The sequence below is a fragment of the Acomys minous genome (assembly GCF_964271855.1).
Source record: "Acomys minous genome assembly, chromosome: 7".
NCBI lineage: Eukaryota > Metazoa > Chordata > Mammalia > Rodentia > Muridae > Acomys > Acomys minous.
The window spans coordinates 124,958,504-124,975,217 of NC_140488.1; the positions used below are offsets into that span (position 1 = coordinate 124,958,504).

The 16,714-nt window shown below is 41.1% G+C and overlaps 1 protein-coding gene across 6 annotated transcripts in view; it reads left to right on the top strand.

The window, feature by feature from the left end:
- The first annotated feature begins 361 nt into the window (after positions 1–361).
- Positions 362–16,714, top strand: part of MAP7D2 (MAP7 domain containing 2) — an 82,362-nt gene continuing 66,009 nt past the window's right edge. For 3 of the 6 annotated variants that reach the window (XM_084791149.1, XM_084791151.1, XM_084791153.1), the window contains exon 1: positions 363–624. In XM_084791149.1, the coding sequence (XP_084647275.1) occupies positions 489–624 (136 nt within the window). In that variant the 5' untranslated portion in view covers positions 363–488. Of the gene's footprint in view, positions 625–869; positions 889–16,714 lie in introns of those variants that run through there. The other 3 variants (XM_084791150.1, XM_084791154.1, XM_084791152.1) reach the window with 2 other exon arrangements.

A 16,714-nucleotide genomic window follows, 5' to 3' on the forward strand; every position in this document is an offset into this window, starting at 1 on the left:
AAGTCTCGTGTGTATGCGCACTGGTGTGTGGAAGTTTGTTTAAGCTTAGTACGCACACTGCAAATACAAGAGGCATATAAACGAAGAAATGTGCCGGGTCTCCTGTGTGCGTGTACACCATTATGCTAAACAGTAAGGACTTGTGCACTCACAACTGTGTGAACAGTATAGTGAATATTGCACGCGCACGTTTCGCGCACTTCGTGTGAGAACAGCGGCGCATTTGACCCCAGCAAGCGAGTGGCTTGCCTGGTGAGAATCGGTGGCGCATAGCACGTGCAGTACCTCCGCGCGAGCGCGCGCGTGCGCGCATGCGCGTACTAGGTGAGGAGTGACGCACAGGCGGGTGCGTGAGGGTCCCGGCGCAGCGAGCCCAGACAGTGTGAGGACTGCGCGCCAGGTGGGAGGACGGGTGCGCATGCGGACACGCGCGGAGCCGGTGCGACGCGGCGGGCCGGATAGTGCGCCTGTGCAGCCCGCGCATCCCGATGGAGCGCAGTGGCGGTAACGGAGCCGGAGCCCCCTCTGAAGGGGTTGGGCTTGTGAAGGGCTCCTCTCTGCTGCCCGCGAAGTCGACGGAAGCGAGCGCGGGACGATCCTCACAGTCCACCCCTCGGTTGGCAGGTAAGGGGCTCCGGGAGCGCCTGAGCCAGCGGGGCTGAGGACCCCCCCGGGGGGCGGGGCGGGCAAGGGCTCGCGCCCTCCCTGACGCCCTTTCTGGGGCTTAGGTCAACCTGACGCGGCGGGTGGGGGTGGGGGCTAAGGCCACGTCCGTTTATCGGCAGGTGACGAGGTCTCCTCGGGCTTGGCGTGGGTGGGTGGGCGACTTTTGGGGGTGGGTAGGTGGAGAACGAGGAGCGAGTGTCTTTTCCACGGCTGTTCCCTGAGGTACGACTTGGCGCCCGATGGGGGGGAGGGGGAGAGGCTTCTGGGATGGCGACCCTGTGAGCGCCGGTCCCCGCTGAGGTGTTCAGAGTAGAGGGATTGAGGGCGGCAGGCTCGCTGGCTCGCTAGCTCTCACCCTCCAATCTCACAAACGCGCAGCGACAGGGAATCCACAGCCAAACCACCAAGGTGGCCCCGCTTTGCGTTTCTTAGTCCCTCAGGGTGGGGGGTGGGGGGGAACTATCGTGTCGCACCGGGGCAGCGGCGTTTCCTGAAGGGAGTGAGCCGCAGCCTCTGCGACGACGACGACCCTCCCCCCCCCCACACACCCCGCATCGCCCCCCACCCCCACCCTCACCCTGAAATCGCTGAGGTAGCTGTTTCGCTACTGGGGCGTCTGGCCGAGCGCGGCCCCCCGTTACGTGGCAGCGTGACGGTTGAGTGTCCTAGCCCAAGGGACTGCAGCTGAGTGCTGGAGCCAAGGGTGTGGGGGCTGCGGGTCCTGGTCCCCGTCTGCCCGAGGGGAACATCCCGAGGACATTCGGATGAACGTAATAAATGTCTTATGCTTCTGCTTGCAGGTGGTGCGGAGGTATACGCATCAAGAAAAGGGTTTTACTCAGATTTTTCCTGGTGATATTTTTAAAAGTTAATAATTTGAACTTATATATATATATACATATATATAATCGTTTATTGCAGTTTAACGTTCTCGTACAAACAAACAAAAACATCCCTCATACGACTTGCAGGGTTTGGGAATTATCAAGCATTTCATATAAGGGGGAGGGAGAAGAGGAAAGACATCAAATGAAGTGGCGTTTGGGGTGTTTGTTTTGAGGCAGCTAGTTTGTGTTACTGAGCTTTTGTTTGTTTGGTTTGGTTTTTGTTGTTTTGTTTTGTTTTGTTTTTTCGAGACAGAGTTTCCCTGTGTGTAGCCTTGGCTGTCCTGGACTCTGTAGATCAGGCTGGCCTTGAACTCACAGTGATCCACCCACATCTGCCTCCCAAGTGCTGGGATTAAAGGTATGTTCCCCACACCTGGCTTGTTAATGTGCTTTTTGTTAAATGCATAATTTATAGGATAGTGATAATACCTACCATTAAAATCATACTTAGGTTTTCATTCTTTTTTTTTTATTGAGAAACTCAGGCCATATCTGTATAAGAACCCAGAATCCCCACCCCAGAACCAGCTCTCTCTAAGAAAGGGAACCCCATACAGTAAAACATTAGAAAAGGGATGTTGTTTGAGTTTATGTTTTAATTTGGACGGGATTTGAAATAATACATTACTTAGATGTTTCTTGTAATAGAGAAGGTGCTGTATGGTTAGATGGCCAGTTTATCTGGGATTTTAATTTACTTGAAGGAATTTTAAAAAGACAGATCTCCTCCCCGCGTTGCTATTGCAGTATGGACACTCGTTTATTTTGGAATTTCTAAAATAATCCTCATTTTAAATATATAGTCTGTAACGAACATTTAGAGGTCATTCTTAATAGCTATGTGAAAGAGAACAATTAAGGTTTTTTCACTTTATTTCAACAGGGGTGGGATAGAGACAGATGTGTGTGATGCTGTATAACCCATGTTGGACATGAGTTCATGTTCCTGTTCCCCATCACCAACATTGCTGAGTAAATGTTGGGTGTGTGTGTGTGTTTGTACTTGCATGGATGCGAAGGACGTGAAGGGTGTGTACTTGTGGAGTCCATGGGTCCAGTTTAGATCTCATTCTGTGGTTTGGGATAGGACTCAGCAGTTTTCAGCCTCCCCAGTGCTAGAGTTACAGCACATTCCACCATATTGAACATTTTTTCATAGGTTCTAGGATTGAGCTTAGGTCCTCAGTTTTCTTCTTGGTCCCATTTGTTAATTAAAAAAGATTTATTTATTCATGTATTTTATGTCTGAGTTGTTCAGTCTTCATGCACACAAGAAGAGTGAATCAGATTCCACTACAGATGGTTGTGAACCACCATGTGTTTGCTGGAAACTGAACTCAGGTCCTCTAGAAAAAGCAGTTAGTGCTCTTAATTGCTGAGTCAACTCTCCAATCCAGAAACTCTTTTGTTGTTGTTGTTTTGAGACAGGGTTTCACTGTGTATCCCTGGCTGTCCTAGAACTCACTGTGTACACTAGGCTGGCCTCTCTCTGCCTCTCAAGTTCAGGGATTAAAAACATGCACCACCATAGCTGGGTGTGGTGAGTTTGCTGTGAGTTGGAGGCCAGCCTGGTCTACAAAACAAGTCCAGGACACCTAGGGCTACACAGAGAAACCCTGTCTCAAAACAAAACAAAACAAAACAAAACAAAACAAAACAAACGAACAAAAAAGCATGCGTCATCACCACCTGGCCCCGGTTTTGTTTTCATTTTTTATTTTTTCTTTTTGGTTTTTGGAGACAGGGTTTCTCTGTGTAGCCTCGGCTGTACTGGACTCACTTTGTAGACCAGGCTGGCCTCGAACTCACAGCGATCTGCCGGCCTCTGCCTCCCGAGTGCTGGGATTAAAGGAGTGTGCTACCACACTCACCCAGCTTAACCTGTAGTTTTTAGTTAGTGTACCAAAGAGCAGGTTACATTATTCCATTTTCAGGTATGTATATCATTGTAGTTTGCCCACATTTTCCATTACCCACCTGCCTTGCCCGCTTCCACCTCACTGGTCACCTTGTCTTCCCCAAATATTCCCGTTCCATTTTCATGTCTTTTACATAGGTATTTTTGGGTCTAGCCTCTACATATGAGGGAAAATTTGGTATTCTTCTTCCTCCTAAGGAGAGATTCTTCCCTTTCTATTGCCCCTTTCCCCACCCCCTTCCCTTTTCTTTCTATGTAGCACAAATTGTCCTTCAACTCACTATGTAGACTAAGTTGGTCTTGAATTGGTGGTGGTATCTATTGCTTCAGTCCTCTAAGTGTTGGGATTACAGGCATGTGTACTACACACAGCTTTCTGAGAGGGGAATCTTAATTATACTTATTGTAGAACCATTTAATGAATACTACTGATACTAAAATTAGTTTTAAGGCTGAGGATATAGCTCACTGAGTAGAGTGCTTACCTGGTATGCTTAAGGCTAATCACTGAAAAAAATCAAAATTTAGTTGCTGCTCTATTCACAATATCTAGGATATGGAACCAGCCTAGATGTTCATTAACAGACTAATGGAGCTAGGCTTGGTACATATCTGTGATCTTAGTCCTTAGGAGGTAGAAGTAAGAGGCCATTAGGTCAAGGCCAGTCTGGGCTATATAGCAAGGAAAACTTGACTATAAGAGACCTCATCTTAAAAGTTAGCAAAACAAGAAGATAAACACTAGGTAAATTAAGAAAAATGTATGTATACACACTGGCATTTTATTCAGTTGTAAATAAAAAATGAAATTATGACATTTTCAGGAAATGGTGGAGCTAGAAGGCAATATATTAGTTGAAATCCAAATTCAGACAAGAACCACATTTCTCTTAGATTCTGGCCTTAGATTTAAATTTTTATATGTGTGTATATGTGAGTATGGGTAGAGGTCATGAAAGGGGAAAAAACTAGGAGAGGGAACAACAAAAAGGAATACAGTATATGTGACATGAAAACAAAATGGGTGCTAATGAGGGGAGGGAGGTTAATTAAAACAGTGTAGAAGCTGGAGAGGTGGTTCAGAAATGAGAACATACTGCTCTTGCAGAGGACTGGAGTTCAGTTGCCTTTCATTCCATCCCCAGGAGGTCTGACACCCTCTTCTGGCCTCCTTGTGTACTACAGTTGTGCACAAATCCCTACATATACACAGGATTAAAAATGCAAATGAAATACTTAAACCTACCATCCCCCAAAAGTCCATGAAAATACCAAAATGAAATCTATTATTCTGTGTGATAGTTAGAAAAATAAATAACTAATACTAGTTGCCAACCAGCTATTTTTATTTCTTTACAATTAAAAACAATAAATCTGAATTAAATAAATTTGAGTGTATCAAGGTTGATGTGCTAAAATTAGAATGTTCAGTGTAGAATGCAGGTGGTTCCAGCCTTTGTACTTCTGGGGCTAATAATGAGTCCAAGTTTAATCCTCATAATAGTCCTTATTAAAAAAAAATAGTGTCTCAAACTATGTAGGGGAGGGTATGTCCTTAAATTCTCTATGTAGGGGAGGGTAACTTTGACCTTCTGATCCTCCTGCCTCCACATGCCAAGTTATGGGGTTATAGTAATATGCCAGCACACTTGTTCATGTAGTGCTGGGGATCAAACGCAGGGATTCATTCATGCCAGGCAAGCTTTTTACTAACTGAGCCACATCTCAGCTCCTCAGAAAAGTCTTGATTGGGGGAAGGAGTGAGGATCAAATGCAGTACTTTATGCATGCTAGGCCCATGTTCTATACCAATTTACATTCCCCATCCCAGATAAATCTTAATTCTTGAGTTAGTTATATTTTAATACATTCTGGGTCTGGGGATATTGTTCAGTTTAGTAGAGTGGTTGCCTAGCATGCATAAAGCCTTAATTTCCATATCCAGCACCACAAATAATGATGATAATAATTCATCCTAGCTGTTACTCATTCTTGGGAACTGGAGGCTTTTTTTAGTGAGACCCATTCCTAATAAGACTTTATTTCTATTATTAGAGACCAACTACTGTTCCTGAGTGTGCACGGAGTCCTGTGGGGACTACAAAGGCAGGGAGAGTTGAGATATTTGAACGTAGGCCATACAATGTGACTTTGGCATATTTGAAGGACGTGAGTGGTTTTCCGAAGGTGTTGTATGACATGGCAAGGAAATATCTCTGGTTGTTGCCCCAGCAACAGGTTTTTCAACTACTGAAATCCTGTGCTTGTTTTACTCACCCACCAGTGATGCTGCCGTTTAGTCATTTCACTTCTGAGAATGACATTACCCAGTATACTGTTCTTCTTTGTGCTTGTGATGTATAACAAATGAGGAGTGTGTGCCTGTTGTTTTCAGTCTGCTTAAATGCTGTTAATGGACACATAAGCACCAGCTGCTATTCACTGTCATGTCAGACTACATCATTGTCACACAGGTCCGGTATTCTTTCAGCATAAAATGCCTCCTTTTCCCTTTAGGTACTCACTTGCTTTAGGTTCTTTCACCCAGAATTAATGAACTTTATTTTTAAAGATTTATGTATGCTCAAATGCCAATGTGTACACAGGTGGTTGAGTGCACCTCCCTGTATGTATGTCCAGATACTAGGAGAAAGCATTGGGTATCATTTTCTGTCCATTTACTCCTTTGAGGCAGGGTCTTTCCCTGAAATTGGGGCTTGTAATTTTTCAGCAAGCCCCAATAGCCTTCCTGTCTTTGACCTCTCAGAACTGGGATTATGGGTATGCATGGGGCTCCTGCATTGTTACATGGGTGTTGGGGCCCAAACTCTGGTCCTCATGTTGCATAGTAGTAAGTACTCTTAACCACTGAAGCACCTCCCCAGCCCTGAATTTCCTCCTATCTGTGCCTAGGGTAATTCTGCCAGTGTTAGTTATTTTCCTGTCTCTAAATAGTATTCACTGTTGTCAACAAACCTGAGTAAAATGAGGTCCAGACCATCTTGGTGTGAATGATAGATCTTTTCCTCCTTATTTGTCACCGCAGATAAATTATTTGATAATGCTGAACTTAAGTTTTCTCACTTTTTTTTCATAAGTTTTCTCACTTTTTTTTCATTTGGCAGTAAAGGATAGGATATTTCAAGCCCAGGCTGGCCTGTAACTCTTAAGCAGTTCTCCTGCCTAGGCTTCCCAAGTGCTAAGATTTCAGACATGAGTAACCATGTCTGTCTCACCTTTCTCACCTTCATTTTTGTTGTTTGCTTTTGTTTTCAGACAAGATCTCTCTTGTGTGGCCTAGGCTGGCCTTATAAGTCACTACAGTAGCTAAATCTGGGCTTGAATACCTCATCTTCCTGCTGGGATTAAAGGAATGTGCTGCCACCACCCAGATAACTTTTTATTTTTGAGACTGTCTGTCATTCTTTAGCCAAAGCTGGCCTTAAACTTGTGGCAATTGTCCTGTCTTAGCCTTTTGAGCATTGTGATTACAGGTATATTCCATCAATTCTGGTTTATTATCTCAAACTTTAAAAATATTTTATGTTAGCTGGGTGTTGGTGGCAGATACCTTTAATCCCAGCACTCAGGAGGCAGAGGCAGGCAGATCTCTGTGAATTTGAGGCCAGCCTGGTCTACACAGTGAGTTCCAGGATGAGTTCTCAGTGAATATGTGTTGGAGTATAGAAATGTGTTGGTAGAGAAGTTTGAAAATAATGGAACTACAAGTCATGGGGCCTGAAGTCTGTTGGGTTCTTCTTGTACTCCTCAGGTAATTATTGCCTAACTGAAATAAATTATTTGCTCATTCTTAGTAAACCAAACCTCATGAAAGCAAGTATTCGGAAATAAAAGAGTTTATTGATCCATTACTAATGGTAACCAAAGAAAAAGCAGTAGCTCTGGAGCCAAGTTCCCTTAAGCCATACCACTGGGAAAGTGCTTGAAGTTCTAAAAGGCAGAATAGAGCTGGAGAGATGGCTCAGTAGTTAAGAACACTTGTTGCTCTTAGAGAGGACCACAATTCAGTTCCCAGAACCCATTCCTGTGGTTCACAACCACCTGCAACTTCAGCTCCAAGGGATCCAGTGCCCTCTTCTAGTCCCTGAGGTGAGGTACTTCAGTGCTTTGTAAAGAAAATTTGGGAAGGGTACAAGTTATTTAAATTGAGTCTGCATTGACTGTGGCCAAGAAAGTTGTTGCCTTCTGTTGACTGAGACTATAAGCAAGACTACTATAGCAAAATTTGGTTAATGTTTTAACATGCATTTAATAATGTAAATTGCTTTTTCACACAGTCTTAGACTTGCTACTTAGCTGAGGTTTGCCTACAGCGATTCTCCTGCTTCTACCTCTCAAGTGCTGGGATTATGGGTATGTGCCATCATATGAGCCTGGCTATAAAATTTGTTTTGACAACTCCATCTTTCCTCCTTTATATTCATTGTCCCTTTTGTAATTATATTTAAGAGAACTCAGAACTTTAAACCCCTTCCCCTTTTGATAGACAGAAATTTGCTTATAGGTAAGGTAGCATTTCTTGATGTCCTCTAACCTGTATATCTTCCATTCTCATTCCTGGAGTAGGAGACTACAGGGAGGGGTGGTACAAACTGGAAGTTCAGCAAATTCCCTAGGGAGTCTAAATAGGATGGGGCTTGGTATAAAGGCTAAAAAGTACCCCCCCAAATCAGTTACTCGTTCATTTTCTTTTTTAAAGAGCTTCTTGATTTTTAAAAATTACATTGTTTTCAATTATTTGTCTCTATGTGTAGGCATGTACATGCGAGTGCCACTGCCCATGGAAGCCAGAGGTATCAGATCCCCCTGGAATTGGAAATACAGGTGGTTTCAAGATGTCTGATATGGAGGCTAGGAATAGAACTCAGCCCTTCTGCAAGAGCAACATAGTCTCTTAAACCTCTGAGTCACCATCTCTCCAACCCCTGTTCATTCTTTTTCAAAGTTGGATTCATTTATCTGTTTATATTTGTAATGTTGGGAATTTACCAGAGGGTCTTCTTCATCCGATAAAAACTACACTGAGCTATACTCCCAAGTTTCAAAGTTGCTTAAAACTCATGGTGGCACACACCTTTAATCCTAGCACTCAAGAGGCAGAGGCAGGTAAATCTCTGTGTTTGAGGCTCCCCTCTACATAGTGATTTTTAGGCCAAAATATATATTAAAAAAGGGAGGGTTACTTAAGATTATTTTTGGTAAGATATACTTTGGAAGAAAAAATAGCTCCCACATATAAGAAAAAACTTCAGGTAATTGTTGAGTTCAGAAACTTGCTCTGGCCCTTCCCTGTAATCTTTTGTGAAAAGAACTGCACCAGAAGAAAGAGAAGATGGTTAAAGGTGACTGGATATTGTCATATGTTTAAGTGAGAGATTAATGACTGTCTTCTTTTCATCTAAAGTGGGCACCTTGAAATGCGAGGTCTATCAGCTTATCATCTGAGGCTCTGACTGGTAAGGGTCTCTGAATTCCTCTACATCTGCCTCTTAGGTCATTTCTGATATGATTTTCTGGTAGTTGTTTTCTTTTTGCCTAGAAACTTGTCCCCATCTTAAAAGCCTTGTGATCTGTGAAATTCAGACTGATTGCAGCAAAAGAAAATGAGTTTATGAGTGATTAAGAAACTAAAAGTCACACTGGGACTGGTGGCGCATGCCTTTAATCCTAGTACTTGGGAGACAGAGGCAGGCAGATCTCTCCGAGTTTGCGGCCAACCTGGTCTACAAAGGGAGTCCAGGACAGCCAGGGCTACACATGGAGAAACCCTGTCTTTAAAAAAAAAGAGGAAAGCAAAAGTCATGTCAAAAGCCAGGCAGGGTGGCACATGCCTTTAATCTCAGCACTTGGGGAGGCAGAGGCAGGTGGATCTTTGTGAATTCAAGGCCAGCCCAGTCCACAAAACAAGTTTAGGATAGCCAGGGCTACACAGAGAAACCTTGTTTCACACACACCCCCAAAAAAGAAGAGAGCTAGATTTTAAGATAGAAACTATTTGTCAAAATGCTGTAAATGCTTTGGAATGTGTGGTTTCAAGTTACTTCTTTGTTTTGTTTTGTTTTGTTTTTTTAAGACAGGGTTTGTCTTTGTAACAGAGCCCTGGCTGTCCTGGAACTTGCTTTGTAGACCAGGCTGCCCTTGAACTCGTAGAGAAAGGCATGAGCCACCATGCCTGATTCAATATACATTTTTATTGTAGATGATAACAACCAGTAGGGAGACTGGCATTGTTGACAGGCCATATACCACACTTTGGGCCAGCATTTCATAAAAGGTAAAATATATAGTAGAATTTTAGGCTTCATGCAGACATGCTTATCTTTTCAAATTTGGATTAATAGTTTGATGGCTTCTTTAGATGTATTCTAAAAGTAAATGTATATCAAAGTTATCAATTTGTGAAATTACAAGAATGAATAAGAAGTGAAAACAAAAGTCAAAGAAAATACTAAACAGCAGTGTAGATCAGTGCCAGAAAATGCAAATAAAGTTCTAGCTACATGTGTAACCTTAAATTTTCTAGTAGCCATGTTAGAGAACAAAGGGGAAATACATATACAGATTTAACCAAATATATGTAAAATATCATTTCAGCATATAAAATCATTGAGAACAGTTATCAAATGACACTGAGTGTGTATTTTATCTTTTTGGCACATCTTCAGATGGACTGATTGGGCTTTAACTAGCCAACTTCAGCTAGTAGCTACTGTCTTGCACGTCATTATGGATCTAGACATCTTAGTCATAGCAAGTTTAGTGGTCTAAATTGAATCTTCTAGGTTCTAAGTATACCATTTTATTGAGTATGATTACTGTGCTGTTGGATATTGCTAGAGCTGTAATAGTCCCTGTTATGGAAGCCAGTTCTGATGAGTTTATTAGGGCAGATGCTTCAACACTGGGGACTACACTCTTGGCTAGTCCCATTCTAGGTTCTGCTCTCCTTGTTCTTCGGTGTAATGGGAGAGAATTGGCGTTAGGTGTAGAGGGTCTTACTGGGAAAGGCCAGTTAGCCAGCATTTGTTTCAGGACATGGAGAACAAGTCTCTGCATGACCAAGCTGTCCCTGGAGCAGTTGGTTGGTTGGTTGGTTGGTCTTCCCCTTTAGACCTAAGACTTGAGTGATAGTTTAATTAACAAATATGGTATGCCAATTGCAGTGGTAGCTATATTAGATTAACTTCTCGTTTCTGATATTCTGCCCTACCCTTTTGTCTTCATCCACATTCCATGTTTACTATTATTCAGCAATTTTAAGCCCTTCTGAGAGGGGCTATAGATGAATAACATACCTGATATTAATAAATACAGATCAGGAAATTCCCTTGTAGCAAGTCTTTCTTCTGGTACCCAAAGCCCTTCATTGAACAGTACTTTATCCCTACTTCAAAATAATATCTTAATGTGTGCCATTAGCTTGAAATAACCGTCAGAATTATAAACTAGGTAAGATAGAGTACCCCTGCTGTGGTTATTTTTAAAACAGTCTATACCCTAGTAGGATTGCTGTATGTTCTTTTCCTTTAGCACCAAGGTATGTGTTTTCAGTATCTCACTGACTGGAGAGGGAAATAGCATTGTGTATAGAGGTAGTAACTTCTTAAGTGGTTTTGCTTTCTTTTTACCCTATTAAGTATGTGTTTAGTTTGTTTGAACACCAGACTTCAGTGGAAGTATTTTTTGTGTTTGGGTAATTTTCCACCATTGGAGTCATGTGCTGTGAACAAAATTTAATGTTGTTCATTTCATTAGCTAGATAACCAACATTATTTAACAGTTTTAGTTACAACTTCAGGAGGAAAGCATTATTTATTTATTTTTTAAAGATTTATTTATTATGCAATGTTCTGCCTACATGTACATCTGCCTGCCAGAAGAGGGCACCAGATTTCATTATAGATGATTGTGAGCCACCATGTGGTTGCTGGGAATTGAACTCAGGACCTTTGGAAGAAAAGCCAGTGCTCTTAACCTTTGAGCCACCTCTCCAGCCCCCAGAAAGCACTTTTTAAACAGCTAATTTTAATCGTAGTTTTATTCTATAAAATGTTTTTGTTCTTTCTTTCCCCTCCTCACCTACTTAAATTTGCACTTCACTTGATTTTATTTTCATTAGCCACAAGTACTTTTTTCTTTTTGTTTTTTTTTTCCAGACAAGGTTTCCCTGTGTAGCCTTGGCTATCCTGGACTCACTTTGTAGATCAGGCTGGCCTTGAACTCACAGAGATCTGCCTACCTCTGCCTCACTGGGTGCTGGAAGGTGTGCATCACCACACCCGACTTTAAGGTGTTGTTTTTTTTTTTCCCTAAAGAACAATTGCTAATTATCAATGGTCCTTTTGCTTTTACACATTTATACATAGTCTTCTGGTATGGGATTAACAATTTTAATAGAACAAAGTGAGAGAAATAGACTTCTTCACATTTCTTTGTTGTCTTTTAGTTTCTTTCAGTTTTACTTGAGGGGACTTAATGCCTTTCTGCTGAGGAGTAGTGAATATACTTTGTGGTACTTAAATTTATCTTGATTACTAAAAAGTTAAATAATTCTTTCCTCTTTGTCAGGTAAAAATGATTTCAGAGTGAGTACTCTCTCACCAATTCATCAGGTTAGACCTACAAGGTATAATGCTTCCCAACAGAATTATATCTGAAGATTTAAATGTCCTAGATCTGAACTGTTCCATATGGTAGTTAACCAACCCCATGTGGCTTTTGAACACTGAAGAATTGAGCTTTTACCTGTATGTAATTAAACATTTTGGTAACTCTATTATAATGGTGTCTGTATTGGACTAGGTTGTAACTGAATGTTGACTCACTTTGCCTGATTAGGATCAGACATGAAGAATGCATTCTAGATCTCAAACAAGTTGCTTTCAAACCCATCCAGTTTTTTTTCAGTACAAGCTCTTATTTTAACTAATTATAACTTAACCATTCTCAAGAATATAGCTTACAGCTTCTCTTGTTCATAATCAATTCTATAAGGTGGTGACAATGATAAAACTAGTAGGTAAAACTTATTTTTGGCTCCTGATGGCTCTGGTATACCAAGAGTCTGGCAGCCTTGTCTAAGCTTATCGACTTGGCATCACTGAAAAGTAGACAGAAGCTAAAATCTTTAAACAACTTGGTGGAGAAAGCAATATACTTAGAAGGTATTTCCAAACTGTAAACCCATTTGAATTTGGGTGAGCTGTGGGAAGAACTTCTCTAGGCAAAGGTTGGCAAGAATAGCTGATGAGAACCTGGATCATGAGTATAGGTCATTGAATCCCATGGCTGGACATGAAGTTGGTAAGGGCATTTGGGGCATTGGCTATCACAGCTTAATTAGTAATATTCCCTATTTTATAGGATGTTCATGGTAAAATAGATAAGTCTCAACTTGTGTTCCAGATTTCTTCTCATAAACTGGCTTCAGGCAGTGGCCCATATAACTTCATTTCTCACCTGATAATATTTTAGGCAGCCTTACTGGTGCTTTCCAGCTCTGTGATGCTGTAATCCTTTATAACCAGCCCAGTAGGCAGAGGGAAAGGTATACCTGATCTTCGTTCTTGTTGATGGATTTACCAGCCACAGGCTTTGGCAGTCCCTCTCCCCCATAATGATCAAACACACAGAAGATCTGTTCCCTTATCCTTTATGACCCCAATCTCTGGACCGGTGCCTTTGGTTAGACTTGTCATCCAGGACCAGATGAGCATTAAAAGAGCATTATGGGTCCCTGTGTCCAGATCACCTCCCTTGTCATGAGTCCATCATGTTACTTTCTGGTTGGCCTTAACCCCCTTTGATGTTTGTCAAGCATGCCCTAGAGAGTACAGTTTAAACTGCTGGGTATAAAGTGTTCCAGGCTTGTTGAGATGAAGCTGTACTTACCCTGTAGCCTCTTTCTCTGGCCAGTGACCACTGGTCCTTAGCATCAGTACACTTTATACCCATTTGCACAGTAGTAGGAATTGCATGCTCTTCATTTTGTCTAGAATTATTTTTTCTGTATCTGTTTTCTTTACTCATCTCTACCCTATCCATGTTTCAATATTTGACTTGCATTTTACCTCCTCACTGAAACTTTCTGTGATCACACATACGTTTGGTGGTTTTCTTTTTTTTTTTTTCTTCTCTTCCATTTTCCTTATAGTGTTGGTTATGTTAATGCTAACTAATATGCAAACAAGCTTGGTCTTAGCATTTGGAAATTGAGATTTATAAATCCTAAGTATATAGTCTAATGAATTTTTAATGTATGTACTTATGTAACCAATGCCTAGATTGGGAAATTAAATCTTTCCATTCCCCAGAAGGGTTCCTACTTCCTCTTTCTAATCAATAACTCACAAATGTAACACTGCTTTTATTATCTTTTCACTACAGATTGGTTTTTCTTGTTTTTAAACTTTCTTAAAAATAGATTGATAGGGTATTACTTTTTTCAAAATAAAACATTGTGCAGCTAGATTAACATATACATACAAGCACTTGTTCAGAACCAAAGTCTACCATCTAAGTGAACTTCTATACAGTTAGAATAGTCACTCTGAAGCCATGGAACTTTGTTTTGTATTTTAAGTGTTGACAGTGAATTGTGTTTTCATCGAATTGTGATAAAATTTAGCATCAAATTTACCATTTCAACAGATGCAGCGGTACATGTCTGTATAACACCAGCACTTTGTAGGTAGAGGTGGAAGGATCAGGAATTTAAGACCAGCTTGAGATACAAAATGAATTGGAGGCCAGCCTAGGCTATATGAGATCCTGTTCTCCACCCCTACCCTCACCCCTAAGAAAAGACAAACAAAAAATTTTGTCATTTCAACACTTTTAAAGTAGCATTAAAAAGAGTTATATCTGTATGCAATCATTACCACTAGCCATCTCCAAAAGGATAATTTATAAACCAATTTTCTAATTTTCCCCTATATTTCTTTCTACTTAATATATATGTTTAGGGTAAACCTTGCTATTACAAGTACTAATAGCTCATTTCTTCATATTTATGAGTAGTATATCATGTAAATATACTTTATTTTGTTTATATTCTTATTGATATACAGTTAATTATTTCATTTATTAACCCATTCTTTTTGAAATAAGGGGTTTCTATCTAGCCATAGTTGGCCCAGAAATCACTATGTAAATAAACATGCTGTCCTCAAACTTGCAGCAGTCCTATTTCTCTGAGTGCTGAGATTAGACATAATATCTTTTTATTTGGTTCTATTTATTTAGTTTCAAGTAGCCCAGGGTAGCTGTGAACTGACTAAAGCTGAGAGTGACCTTGAGTTTTGGTCCTTCTATCTCTATCTTTTAAGTTCTGAGATTAGAGATTTTTTTTTTAACCATACTAAGTTCTTTCTAATTTCTTACGCTTTTTTTGAGACAAGGCCACACTGCATAGCCATACCTAGCCAGAACTCTCGATGTAGACCATGCTGGGCTCAAGCTCACAGAGATGCACTTGCCTCTATTACCTGAGTGTTGGGATTAAAGGTATGCACTACTATATCCATCCTTCTTCTTTTTTAAAAAAGATTTCTTTATTGTATATACGGTGTTCTACCTGCATTACGCCTGCAGGCCAGAAGAGGGCACCCGATCTCATTATAGATGATTGTGAGCCACCATGTGGTTGAACTCAGGACCTCTGGAACAGCAGACAGTGCTCTTAACCGCTGAGCCATCTCTCCAGCCCCATCCATCCTTCTTATGGTTTTTACTAAAACTGATATGAACATGATATTTGTATACATATATTGGTGCTCATGTAAATATATTCCTATCGGTTATATACCCAGGAGTGAAGTTGCTGGGTTATAAAATAGTCATATGTTCAACTTGAACAGATACTGCTAACCATTTTACAGAGTGGCTTGTATTTATTTTCAGTTGCTACCCTTACTACAGACAGCGATTTAATGCAAAGTAAGCATATTATCTTTTTTTTATAAAAAAGTATATTTTATTAATTTATTCATATTACATCTCAATTGTTATCCCATCCCTTGTATCCTCCCATTCCTCCCTCCCTCCCTTTTCCAGTGTGCAGTTTTCCCACTCAGTAGTTTGGTATATTTTTTCATTTACACAGGACTTCTTCAGGGTACTCTTTAGAAAAAAAAACATATTTTCATTTCCACAGGTTTTATGTACTTATATTTCTTTACAGCAGAAACAAAGTACACACTATGGAATACTACTCAGCTATTAAAAACAAGGAATTTCCAAAATTTGTGGACAAATGGATTGAACTAGAAATTGTCATAATGAGTGAGTTCACACAGAAGCAAAAAGAGCTAAATGGTATATACTCACTTATATCGAGACACTAGTCCAAGGTGTACGTCCCCATGAAAAACTGTACCTACCAGAATAGTGGGTAAGAGGGGAGGACATCCTATTGAAACTTTAGGTGTGAGAAGCCTGGGAGAAAGAGGAAATGGAAGGATCCAGTGGGTCCTGGAAAACTACAGGCGAGTCTGGGCCCTGGGGCCCTCCGCAAACTGTGGCAACAGCCAAGGAAAAAATAGGCAGTAAAAACCTTGAACCCCTACCCGGACTAGCCGATGGACATTCTCCACTGTTGAGTGGAGAAGGAGATCTAACTTTCACACAAACTCTGGTGCCCCATATTTGAACATGTCCCTTGGACGGAGATGCCTGGTGGCACTCAGAGGAAAGATAATAGGTTACCAAGGAGAGACTTGATACCATATTATCTTTTAATTCTGTAGGTCAGATGGTCTGAAATCAAGGTGGCAGCAGAGCTTTTCTGGGGCTCTAGAGAAGAATATGTTTCCTGTATTCCTTAGATCCTGGACCCTTCCTCTGTTTTCCAGGCCAGCAGCATAGCGTATGTGATTCTCTGTGTCTGATTTTTATTTTGGGCTTAGCTTAGTCACACCTACAAAAAACACTTTGTGCGTGAGTGTGTGTGTACATACATGTGTACGTGCGCACATGCACTAGCATGCATTCAGACATGTGGAGGTCAGAGGTTGATGGTGGTTGTCTTTCACTGTACATATTTATTTTTTGAAACAAGTCTCTCTGTGAACCTAAAGGTCATTGATTCAGCAAAACCAGCTGGCCAGTCAACTTTAGGGCTTCCCCATTATTCCCAGTGCTAGGGTTATAGGTGTGTATCACTCTACCCAGCTTTTAAAAAATGGGTTCTGAGGATCCAAACACAGGCCTTTATGTTTATTCA